This window comes from Nannobrachium achirus (assembly GCF_963921795.1).
Source record: "Nannobrachium achirus genome assembly, chromosome: 1".
Taxonomy (NCBI): Eukaryota; Metazoa; Chordata; class Actinopteri; order Myctophiformes; family Myctophidae; genus Nannobrachium; species Nannobrachium achirus.
Window position 1 is genome coordinate 6265680 of NC_137810.1, and position 12123 is coordinate 6277802.

General features: G+C 46.9%; 1 protein-coding gene across 10 annotated transcripts in view; it reads left to right on the plus strand.

Moving 5' to 3' along the window:
- Positions 1–12123, plus strand: part of LOC308291649 (cyclin-dependent kinase-like 5) — a 204169-nt gene that overhangs the window by 132592 nt on the left and 59454 nt on the right. For all 10 annotated transcript variants that reach the window (XM_080733710.1, XM_080733713.1, XM_080733716.1 and 7 more), the window contains 2 exons: positions 2545–2635; positions 4161–4350. In XM_080733710.1, coding sequence (XP_080589836.1) covers positions 2545–2635; positions 4161–4350 — 281 coding nt within the window. The remainder of the gene's footprint in view (positions 1–2544; positions 2636–4160; positions 4351–12123) is intronic.

Sequence of the window (12123 nt, forward strand, 5' to 3'; positions counted from 1 at the left end):
AGTAGCCATTGTTAATCCGGAGTCAATGGCTGACTGTCTGTACAGGAAGTGATGTCACATGACATACTTTTTATGCCCATATATGAGTCCTAACATGGAGATGTGGATAACACTATATATGGAGATAGTCTAGTCCAATATGTCATATGGAACTACCGTCATAGACAGTATAGCTATTGTTAGGTCGGAGTCAATCATAGAAAGTAGCCATTGTTAGGCCAGAGTCATTGGCTGTCTAAACATGGAGATGTGGATAACACTATATATGGAGATAGTCTAGTCCAATATGTCATATGGGACTACCGTCATAGACAGTAGCCATTGTTAATCCGGAGTCAATGGCTGACTGTCTGTACAGGAAGTGATGTCACATGACATACTTTTTATGCCCATATATGAGTCCTAACATGGAGATGTGGATAACACTATATATGGAGATAGTCTAGTCCAATATGTCATATGGAACTACCGTCATAGACAGTATAGCTATTGTTAGGTCGGAGTCAATGGCTGTCTGTCTGACTGTCTGTACAGGAAGTGATGTCACATGACATACTTTTTTTGCCCATATATGAGTCCTTCTGTACCACATCTCCATGTTTAGGCAAACTCCACACAGAAAGGCCCTATCGCCAACCCAACCTAGGGTGTGAGCGATAGGGCCTTTCTGTGTGGAGTTTGCATGTTCTCCCCGTGTCTCCTAGGGTTGGGAACACAGGGTAGTGTTCCAAACATCTAGGCTGATAATCCAGCTTTTGCAGCGTCACAGGTTCAAGTCCTGACTTGCGACCTCAAGTCCCCATCTCTTCCTGTACGGGGCGGCTACACAAGACTAAGAAGAAAGACAAAAAAAAAGAGAAGGATACACAAGACTAAGAAAGACAAAAAAAGAGAAGAATAAAAAAGAAAAAAAGAAGGAGGAGGATAAAGATTCCAAAAGGAGAGAGAAGAAAGGGTGGATGAGGTACAATGTGCGGTATCCTCCTCTGATCTGATACGGGCGGCTGGACTTAGATCACCTATGAAAGGATGTCCATGAAAGAATGTCCATCCACCTGGAGAAAGGAAAATGTAACAAGGAGGTGGCAACGGGACGGCCAGATAAAGTTATTAGGCCTGGATCCAACTTTAAGTCGACGCACATGATTCCAGAAGTGTAGTGCTTATTCGCTCTTGTATCAAACCGGTACTCGAAACGTACTTAGAATTTAACATATTTTCTAAAGTAAATATGGGGGCTGCTGTGTTAAGAACGTTTCGTTGTCAAGCTCAACGTTGGGCATTTGGACCTATACATGGAGAAATGGAGCGAATCTGTTTGGCCTAAACATGGAGATGTGGATAACACTATATATGGAGATAGTCTAGTACATCATGTCATATGGGACTACCGTCATAGACAGTAGCCATTGTTAGGTCGGAGTCAATGGCTGTCTGTCTGACTGTCTGTACAGGAAGTGATGTCACATGACATACTTTTTATGCCCATATATGAGTCCTTCTGTACCACATCTCCATGTTTAGGCAAACTCCACACAGAAAGGCCCTATCGCCAACCGAACCTAGGGTGTGAGCGATAGGGCCTTTCTGTGTGGAGTTTGCGTGTTCTCCCTGTGTCTCCTAGGGTTGATACCCTCACAAAAACATGAACAAACTCCCAGAATGACAACAACTAGAATCGTCAGAGAAACGCTGTGGTTGGCCAGATTGTCAAGAATTGGCGCAACCTCGCCCTTTAGGGCACCCTGAGGTTGCATTCCACCCTCGGGTGTCTTACTAGTTAGACATACAGTGAAAAAACAAATGTCTGTTTCTGTATCTTCTTCTTCCAGAGAAGACTTTCAACTTTACATCTTTAATGTCTTACTGCATCTTACATGTTATAATGGCTGTACAGGCTCTCTCGGTGGTTAAGACACTGTTAAAAGGACACGTGTTAAATGTGAACCGGAGGTAGTGAGGCTATTTTTACCATTTTGCTAATGCATTCCCACTGAGCTTTGAGCTGGCCTGGCTCTCAGAAAGGCCTTCGTGTTCATATTTATGTTGTACGCCTGTAATGTACGCCTGTAATGTACAGTACGTCGCTGTCTGCAGAAACCTTGTATGTACATTTAATGTATTACCTTGTGCTCTCCTTGCTTATTGTAAATCGCTCCGGATTAAGAGAGTCTGCTTAATGAGTCTGCTAAATTGTAACTTTTGCACAGCAATCTTGTATGATGAAGTAGGGTATTAATAGACCATTAATTGGACATTATTAAGGCATTAATTGACACAAAAGTAAATGTTGAAACGTCTCACTTCCACCGTCATTTGACTTATTAGAGAGTTTAAGCTCAGCGATTTTAAGGACGGCAACGTCAGGGGGAGTATGGCTGCTATGACGTAATCGCCATAGCAGTCAAAATCGTTAAGCAAACAGGCGTTGGAGTTTACTGAACTACAGTATACCAAACAGCCCCTGGTGGTCTTAATATGAACCATAATACCTCTTCATATGCTCCTCCCCTCCCCTCCCCTCCTCTCCTCTCCTCTCCCCAGGGTTCGCCCGTAACCTCTCAGAGGGCAACGATGCCAACTACACAGAGTACGTGGCCACGCGATGGTACCGCTCTCCAGAGCTCCTGCTGGGGTAGGTCTGTTACTCTGTAGGTCTCCTGTTGGGGTAGGATTGATTGATTGAAGACTTTATTAGAAGTTTGCATAGGAAAAGGTACAGTTTCATGACGGTACAGTTCACTGGTACAAGGTCTACTAAAAGGAGATCCTAGAAAAGACTAAGCTTATTTTCATAGGAAACCATTGAAGTATCTCATATAACATTGAATGACAGACGGATAGGACACAGTACGATGCAGTAGATATAGTAAAAAAAAAAGTAGTAAATAAAAATAAAATAAACGGTGCAAAAAATATAGTAGGTAACAGTAGGTAAATACAAAGAAGGCTCAGGGGAGGCTGGGCTAGATTTGTTATTGCCAGTTGCGAATGGCTGCCGCCTGTAAGTGATTTTTCAGGGCGATTTTAAAGGATGCTAGGGAACCACACTCCTTTCTGTGGGCCAAACACACGCACGCACACACGCACGCACGCATCAGAGGGTTACTAATAATAGGGATGATGAACCGATTTAACCGATAATCAATAATAAAGGATGTAATCTGTCTATTGACACTCATTTAACTGACTATCAGTTAAATTATTAATTTATATAATTTTAATTTATCTATAAATATAGAAAAAATACATACAAAGTCAGGCTGCTATTTGCAATACATAGATTTAAGTTGTATATTTTTCATACATGCTCATTGTGTATTTTATTTTATTCCATTGTTCTTTCTTTCAATTGGTCACACAGCAGACATACATCCATTATAAATAGTTATTTTTCTATAGATTAATGATTAACAATAAAGATAATTGCATTTCTACTGTAGTTACTAATGTAAACCGTAGGAACCGTGCACACACTGTGTGCAAAAATAGAGCCATAATCACCTAATTCAAGAATATACTATATACAGTATGTGGTGCCGTTGCATCATGTCTTGCACATACTGTATATCACGAAACATATTTTCGTATGAAGACACCACCATGCAAGCAAGTGTAACTCAGGCGTATGAAGGTTTGCTCCCACGCAGGGCCCCCTATGGGAAGGCCCAAACACTAACCCTGGGTTTGCCCCCACGCAGGGCCCCCTATGGGAAGGCCCAAACACTAACCCTGGGTTTGCCCCCACGCAGGGCCCCCTATGGGAAGGCCCAAACACTAACCCTGGGTTTGCCCCCACGCAGGGCCCCCTATGGGAAGGCCCAAACACTAACCCTGGGTTTGCCCCCACGCAGGGCCCCCTATGGGAAGGCCCAAACACTAACCCTGGGTTTGCCCCCACGCAGGGCCCCCTATGGGAAGGCCCAAACACTAACCCTGGGTCTGCTCCCATGCAAGGCTCCGTACGGGAAGGCCCAAACACTAACCCTGGGTTTGCCCCCACGCAGGGCCCCCTATGGGAAGGCCCAAACACTAACCCTGGGTTTGCTCCCACACAGGGCCCCCTATGGGAAGGCCCAAACACTAACCCTGGGTTTGCTCCCACACAGGGCCCCCTATGGGAAGGCCCAAACACTAACCCTGGGTTTGCTCCCACGCAGGGCCCCCTACGGGAAGGCGGTGGACATGTGGTCGGTGGGCTGCATCCTGGGGGAGCTGAGTGACGGGCAGCCTTTGTTCCCGGGGGAGAGCGAGATGGACCAGCTCTTCATCATCCAGAAGGTCCTGGGACCCCTGCCCCCCGAGCACATGAAGCTGTTCTACAACAACCCCCGCTTCCACGGCCTCAGGGTGAGGACCCCCATACCATACCATACACCACACCACTCCACTCCACACCACACCACACCACACCACTCCACACCACACCACATCACACCACACCACACCACACCACACCACACCACTCCACACCACACCACACCACATCACATCACATCACACCACACCACACCACACCACACCACACCACACCACACCACATCACACCACACCACACCACACCACACCAGAAGGTCGAGTTGAGGAATTACATTTTGTATAACACGCGTTGCGAGGCGTTGTGAGCATGTAGATCTGCTATTTTCACAATTTCTGTCTCTCATATTTGACAATTTGGCAAATGTTTAATTTGTCATTTTAGAGGTATTAAAAGGTCCTTAATTTGTCACTTTAGAAATGTCCCTCTATACACATTAAACCTTATGGTGTTTTTTTACTGTTGAGTGAGAAAACAAGTGAGAAAACAATGTTAATCATCTGGGGACCCCACAAAATAATTTGCACAGGTTGAGAACCACTGGGCTACTAAACATCACATCACCCTACAATACCCTGCCCCTGAGGGTAATGCCAGCACTGCACTACCACACACAACAGCACAAAACCTGCCCTATCTCTGAGGGTAATTCCAGAACTGCACGATACCACGCAACACAACACAAAAACCTACCGGGATCGACATTTTATTGATTTCCACGAGGGACAAGCACGTTGCCAAACACGGTACAGCAGTTAATTAAAGAATACAGATTACAGGGAAAGAAAAACAGTTGGCTTCTGTAAATACTGCATGGTGGCAAGACCTCACAGTCAAGGCAACACCATCAGAAGGCCAGACTTGGTCGTTTTGTAGCTTGTAGCCTCTTTGAAGTGGAGTTGAAGGCAGCTCAAGTTTTTTTTTTTCCCGTAGCTTTGTAGTGTGCATCAAAAGTTAGAATTATCAGGCGCCAGTTTGATGCCTCCAGAGCGTCTCCCTCCCTAGGGAGGTCCTCACCGCACGGCCCACTGGGAGGAGACCCACTCTGGCAGACCAAGGATTATATCTCCAACACTGGCCTGGGAGCCGTCACAAGGGACCAGTTACCGTATATATTTAATAATCATTCAACCCAGTGGTACACAAGTATGGGTGTGTTTGCTATTTACTATCTCTTCATCTATCGCCCACTCTGCCCAGAACTCTCAGATAGATTTAGTTGTTTCTCCCCCAACACTCTCTCTCTCTTTGTCTCTCTCTTTGTCTCTGTCTTTCTGTATCTGTCTCTCTGTCGCTGTCTCTGTCTCTCTCTCTCTTGCTCTCTCTCTCTCTCTCTCTCTCTCTCTCAATTCAGTGGGCTTTATTGGCATGAGAAAACATTAGCCCCATATAGAACCTCACCCGTCGCTGCATACTGTTGTGCTCCGAGATGAGGTCCTATAACGGTATGCCAGGGCTGGGGTAGAACGCCTCCACGTCTAGGTAGCCTCCAAACTATGGTTACCTATCCCAGGGTACATAAAACATGCACCAGGGCTTGAAACAACCGCTTAAATCCTTAGTTTTGTAATGTTTCCCCCGGAAAAGCCCCAGCATAGTCTCGCATGGCCAGAATGTTGCCTAACGCGATTTGCAAATGCTCCCTGGCTACGCAAGACTACAGTACAGTACTGGCATCTGCTGCCGGGGGGGTTCCGGTTGAATGGGAAAACATTACAAAACTAACGATTTAAACGGTTGTTCTTTCTACCTAGACGTGGAGTTGTTCTACCCCAGCCCTGGCATACTAGCCTGACACTCAGCCTGAATTGACATTTCGTTTCACTTCATTATTCAGTCTGAAGTCAGTTCCGCCCACGGCGTTTGCAGGGATGGGCGTTGCCAAAATGAGGCACTGTTCAGCGATTGGTTCACCGACCAACACATGACCTAGTGTTGTTATGTGTGCCTGGCTGGCTAGTGGCTAACCTGTTGCTTGCTAGTGCTACTTGCTAACCAAAGAAACAGTCAGAATAGGAGCACTACGAACTAGTAATCAAACACAACATAACATGCCTGCTACTGGTGTTTCATAGCGAGATCGATACGATCGCATTTTACCGCAATTTACCGCATTTTACCGCGACACGATGTGCGGTACGGTACGGCGGCGGCGCTGGTGTACTTGGAAACACACATGAGTTCTGGGAAACCCCCACCCACGCTGATCACAAGACGCTGATTCACGACGCTGATTCGCCCGTTTGGATTTTCAACCGAGGCAGGCCTCCTCATTGAGAGCGATTCTAGACTGAATCGCCGAAACAAAAAAATTAAAGGGGTGTGGCTAGCGATTCAGGGTCTGGAACTAGGCTACTGGCATACCTTTATAGGACCTCATCTCGGAGCACAACAGTATGCAGCGACGGGTGAGGTTCTATATGGGGCTAAAGAAAACATATGTTTTCATTGCCAAAGCAGAAGTGTATGCAATACAATACAATCAATACAATACAATCAATCAATACAATACAATCACAATAAAATATGTACAATTGAAAGGGGTGAAACAGTGTTCATGTGTTGAGATTACTGGATGCAGACAGTGCAGGCATGTGATCAGTGATCAGTGGTTTCTCTCTCTCAGTGCAGTGACAGACTGCGTCAGTGCGTCATGGTGACTCACAGTGTTTCATGTAAGCGGTGTGTTTGCGTGGCCCCTCAGGGTGCCAGTGGGTGCTTTAGAGTAGACCAACAGAGCCTTAAAGGAGACGCTTTACAAGCTTGTGAAACATTTTGAATAGAGATGTTACCGTCACAGTGTTTCATGTAAGCGGTGTGTTTGCGTGGCCCCTCAGGGTGCCAGTGGGTGCTTTAGAGTAGACCAACAGAGCCTTAAAGGAGACGCTTTACAAGCTTGTGAAACATTTTGAACGTTTATAAAGACACCATGTGTGTCTTTATAAATGGGTGGGCAACTTTGATGATGGAGAGGACTATATATTTCCACACTCACTCCAGAGGACCACTATATTTCCACACTCACTCCAGAGGACCACTATATTTCCACACTCACTCCAGAGGGCCATTATATTTCCACACTCACTCCAGAGGACCACTATATTTACACACTCACTCCAGAGGACCACTATATTTCACACTCACTCCAGAGGACCACATTGCATACTGTCCTTATCTTAACTTTTTTCGTAAATGAATCTCTTCGTCTTTCTATGTCACACAAAAGTAGCAAAAATAGCAGACAAGCTCAAAACGTGCTTTTTGAGCTTGTAGATCTGCTATTTTTGCTACTTTTGAATTGGAATCCTAAATTATTGTTAGCTATTTTGGTAACACTTTCTATGAAGCCCACACTTATAATGCATTATGAGGGCATTCATAATGCATTATAATGCATTCATAATGCTTCATAACTACCCTTATAAACACACATAATGCTTCCTGATGCAATATAGAAAGTGTTACCGCTATTTTTTAATTGGAATCATTTAAATTAATTAATGCATTTAATTTAAATGCATTTAGTTATACTTATGTTAAGGTGCCTCCACACCGAAAATACTACTGTGCAGGAGATTGCACAGACTGCAAAGAACTGCAAAAAACTAAGCACATTTTTTTCCAGCCGACTGCACGCCGACTTTAGTTACTGTACGCAGTTGTGCGCATGCGCACTGTTACAAAGACCCTCACTCATCTTCGCATCACGTGGCTAGTCGTTAGGTAGCCATAGTTACCCGTTGAAGTTGAATCTCCATATATGGAAATGACTGACGTAGCTCACCTCACCTCACATTCGATATCTCCATATATGGAGATATCTAGCTGCTGACTTCATCAGGGTGATATCACATCGTACACAAAGGAGCGGCCCATATATGGAAATGTCTAGTTAGTGACCTCATCAGGATGACATCATGCTGATGTCACCTTCATAAACAAACAAGCCCTATAAATAGGAGCCTTTGACACCGGAGAAGCCAGAAGCGTTCTTCGGCTCGGACCTTGTCGCCAGGATCACCTGGGCTTGTGGCTTGTCATCGCCTCCGGCCATCTCAAGATACTCAGCTAGTTCTCCCAGCAAGACTTCAGAGCCTCTCATACGATTCAAGGCATCTCGGTTAAGTTCTTACCGGACACCACTGCGGCGGGTCCTAACCCTAGAAACCAGTTCCTTCTGAGTAGCTATTTTACATGGTGCCGAAACCCGGGAATAGGGATGCGTGCCTCCAGAGCCTGAGGGCTTTGGAGGTCCTTGTCGTCAAGGTATAGGACGACCAGGTCACAAAGATGCGTGACCTTATTTGCCTCCAATAGAATTACCGCAGTAACAAGATGCCAAAATCGTCTAGGAGGGATGGCGTGAGGCATGCTGGCCTAAAGGCAGTGGCAGCCAAGCAACAAGTCCGCACACAGGACGGAATCATCAGGGAACTACAGCAGCAGGTGAGAGAGCGTGTGAAGCAGATTTTCTTTATCAGTTCCTCATTGCCGTCAGTTTGCCCCTCATTGCCGTCCTTGTCGTCAGTTGGGACGACCAGGTCACAACGATGAGTGACCTTACTGCCTCCAGAGCCTGAGGGCTTTGGAGGTCCTTGTCGTCAAGGTATGTGACGACCAGGTCACAAAGATGCGTAACCTTATTTGCCTCCAGAGCCTGAGGGCTTTGGAGGTCCTTGTCGTCAAGGTATGGGACGACCAGGTCACAACGATGCGTAACCTTATTTGCCTCCAGAGCCTGAGGGCTTTGGAGGTCCTTGTCGTCAAGGTATGGGACGACCAGGTCACAACGATGCGTAACCTTAGTTGCCTCCAGAGCCTGAGGGCCTTGGAGGTCCTTGTCGTCAAGGTATGGGACGACCAGGTCACAACGATGCGTAACCTTATTTGCCTCCAGAGCCTGAGGGCCTTGGAGGTCCTTGTCGTCAAGGTATGGGACGACCAGGTCACAACGATGCGTGACCTTAGTTGCCTCCAGAGCCTGAGGGCCTTGGAGGTCCTTGTCGTCAAGGTATGGGACGACCAGGTCACAACGATGCGTGACCTTATTTGCCTCCAGAGCACGAGGGCTCTGGAGGTCCTTGTCGTCAAGGTATGTGACGACCAGGTCACAACGATGAGTGACCTTACTGCCTCCAGAGCCTGAGGGCTTTGGAGGTCCTTGTCGTCAAGGTATAGGACGACCAGGTCACAAAGATGCGTGACCTTATTTGCCTCCAGAGCCTGAGGGCTTTGGAGGTCCTTGTCGTCAAGGTATGGGACGACCAGGTCACAACGATACGTGACCTTATTTGCCTCCGGAGCTTGAGCGCTCCGGAGGCCTTAGTCATCAGGAGTTGAGATGACCTGGTCCAGAGATGTGGGACCTCAGTTGCCGCCAGAGCCTGGGGGCCTTGGAGGTCCTTGGCCTTGGAGGTCCTTAGCCCAGGTCCCGAAGATGTGGGTCCCCCCTTACCTCTAGAGCCTGAGGGCTTTGGAGGTCCTTGTCGTCAAGGTATAGGACGACCAGGTCACAAAGATGCGTGACCTTATTTGCCTCCAGAGCCTGAGGGCTTTGGAGGTCCTTGTCGTAAAGGTATGGGATGATCAGGTCACAACGATGTGTGACCTTATTCGTCTCCAGAGCCTGAGCGCTCCGGAGGCCTTAGTCATCAGGAGTTGAGATGACCTGGTCCAGAGATGTGGGACCTCAGTTGCCGCCAGAGCCTGGGGGCCTTGGAGGTCCTTGGCCTTGGAGGTCCTTAGCCCAGGTCCCGAAGATGTGGGTCCCCCCTTACCTCTAGAGCCTGAGGGCTCCGGAGGTCCTAGGCATCAGGGATCAAGATACACAGGTCTTGAGGATATGGGACCCCACTTGAGAAACACCTATCCACCAAGCGTACAGGACCATCAGGACTCTTACCTCCCAACGGGGCGGCGGCACGAGACTGTAACCTCAGCTCATCCCGACCTGCCAGAACATCGAAGTCATCGATCATAACGACTATCCTGGAGATGATCAGCCATCGGGATATAGGAGTAGGTCTCGATCCCCAGTAAGACCAGGTCTGGATAGGCAGAGACCCGTCTATCATCCGGATGGGACCCCACCTGAAAAGCAGATATCTGGACCCCTACATACTGACGGGGTGGCAGGCTATCACCTCAGACCAGAACCGGTACGGGGTGGCCAACTCCAGCCTGTTGACAAGATGTCCCTTTTATCTTTGATGGGGTGGCCAGATGACTAAGGGTTTCCGTTCGGGCCTTCTCGATCTTGTACAGATTTCCACGGAAAGTCTGGGGGTGGCTGTTACAAAGACCCTCACTCATCTTCGCATCACGTGGCTAGTCGTTAGGTAGCCATTGTTACCCGTTGAAGTTGAATCTCCATATATGGAAATGACTGACGTATCTCACCTCACCTCACATTCGATATCTCCATATATGGAGATTTCTACCACTTTTTCTAGTCACGTGTTCAAATACTGGATTCTGATTGGCTAAATTCCGGAGGTTATGACAAAACAACTGCCGCAAAGTTGTATGAGGACTTGTCCGAGATCAATGCACCTCAGTGTACATCCGGGGACTTCAGGAGGTAGTCGGAACACCTTTCCCCCAACCAACAAATGACGGTGGCAACGGTCCTATGTTTACTAACGTGCATGCTATAGTCGCCGATTTATTTGGATCCAATGCAATCCGCCAACTTTAAAGCCCCTTTTCTCTGAACCTATGCCTTTCTGGAAGCGAACAGCCTCTATTTACGGCCGGAACGGTACTTCTAACTGACGTTAGCTTAGCTGTAAGCTAGACGCATGGATTAGTATGGAGTTGGCGCCATCTGTTGGTGAGTAGAAGATGTTGTTTGTGGAACTATCTGCTGTCTCGCGGAAGTTTTATAGGCAATAATGATTGTAACTTAAGATCCTTGCAAGTTACAACTATGTGTTTTCTTTCATGTATACGGGAAAAAGTGGTAGAAAAGCTATTTACCACTCGGGGTCGGACATTATGCTCTCATAATGTCCTGAGTGAGGGTGTTATCGGACTCGGCTGCGCCTCGTCCGATAACACCCTCACTGCGGACATTATGAGAGCATAATGTCCTCTCACTCGGGGTAAATTGCTTACATCTAGCTGCTGACTTCATCAGGGTGATATCACATCGTACACAAAGGAGCGGCCCATATATGGAAATGTCTAGTTAGTGACCTCATCAGGATGACATCATGCTGATGTCACCTTCATAAACAAACAAGCCCTATAAATAGGAGCCTTTGACACCGGAGAAGCCAGAAGCGTTCTTCGGCACGGACCTTGTCGCCAGGATCACCTGGGCTTGTGGCTTGTCATCGCCTCCGGCCATCTCAAGATACTCAGCTAGTTCTCCCAGCAAGACTTCAGAGCCTCTCATACGATTCAAGGCATCTCGGTTAAGTTCTTACCGGACACCACTGCGGCGGGTCCTAACCCTAGAAACCAGTTCCTTCTGAGTAGCTATTTTACACGCACTCTGTTGCCAGGTATGCTCGTTATAAGCGACTTTGATCCTGTTTTCTTATAATGTTTCTAGTTGTGGGTTACTTTTGTTTGGGCTTGTTTCTGAAGTGTAGTTACTTATTTGGCCTTGCTTTCAACATTCTTTTAGAAAATAGCTAATGTAATTGAACTCAATAGGTGAAACTGGTTGTTTTCTTTTGCGCTTGTTTTTCATAGACCTGGTCGCTTGTTTCACTCACAGAATCTGGCAACCGGACGGGGGAAGCAGAGATTTTACTATGTGCGTTGTTGTTTTTTTTCTGCTCTTACCAATAGGCCTA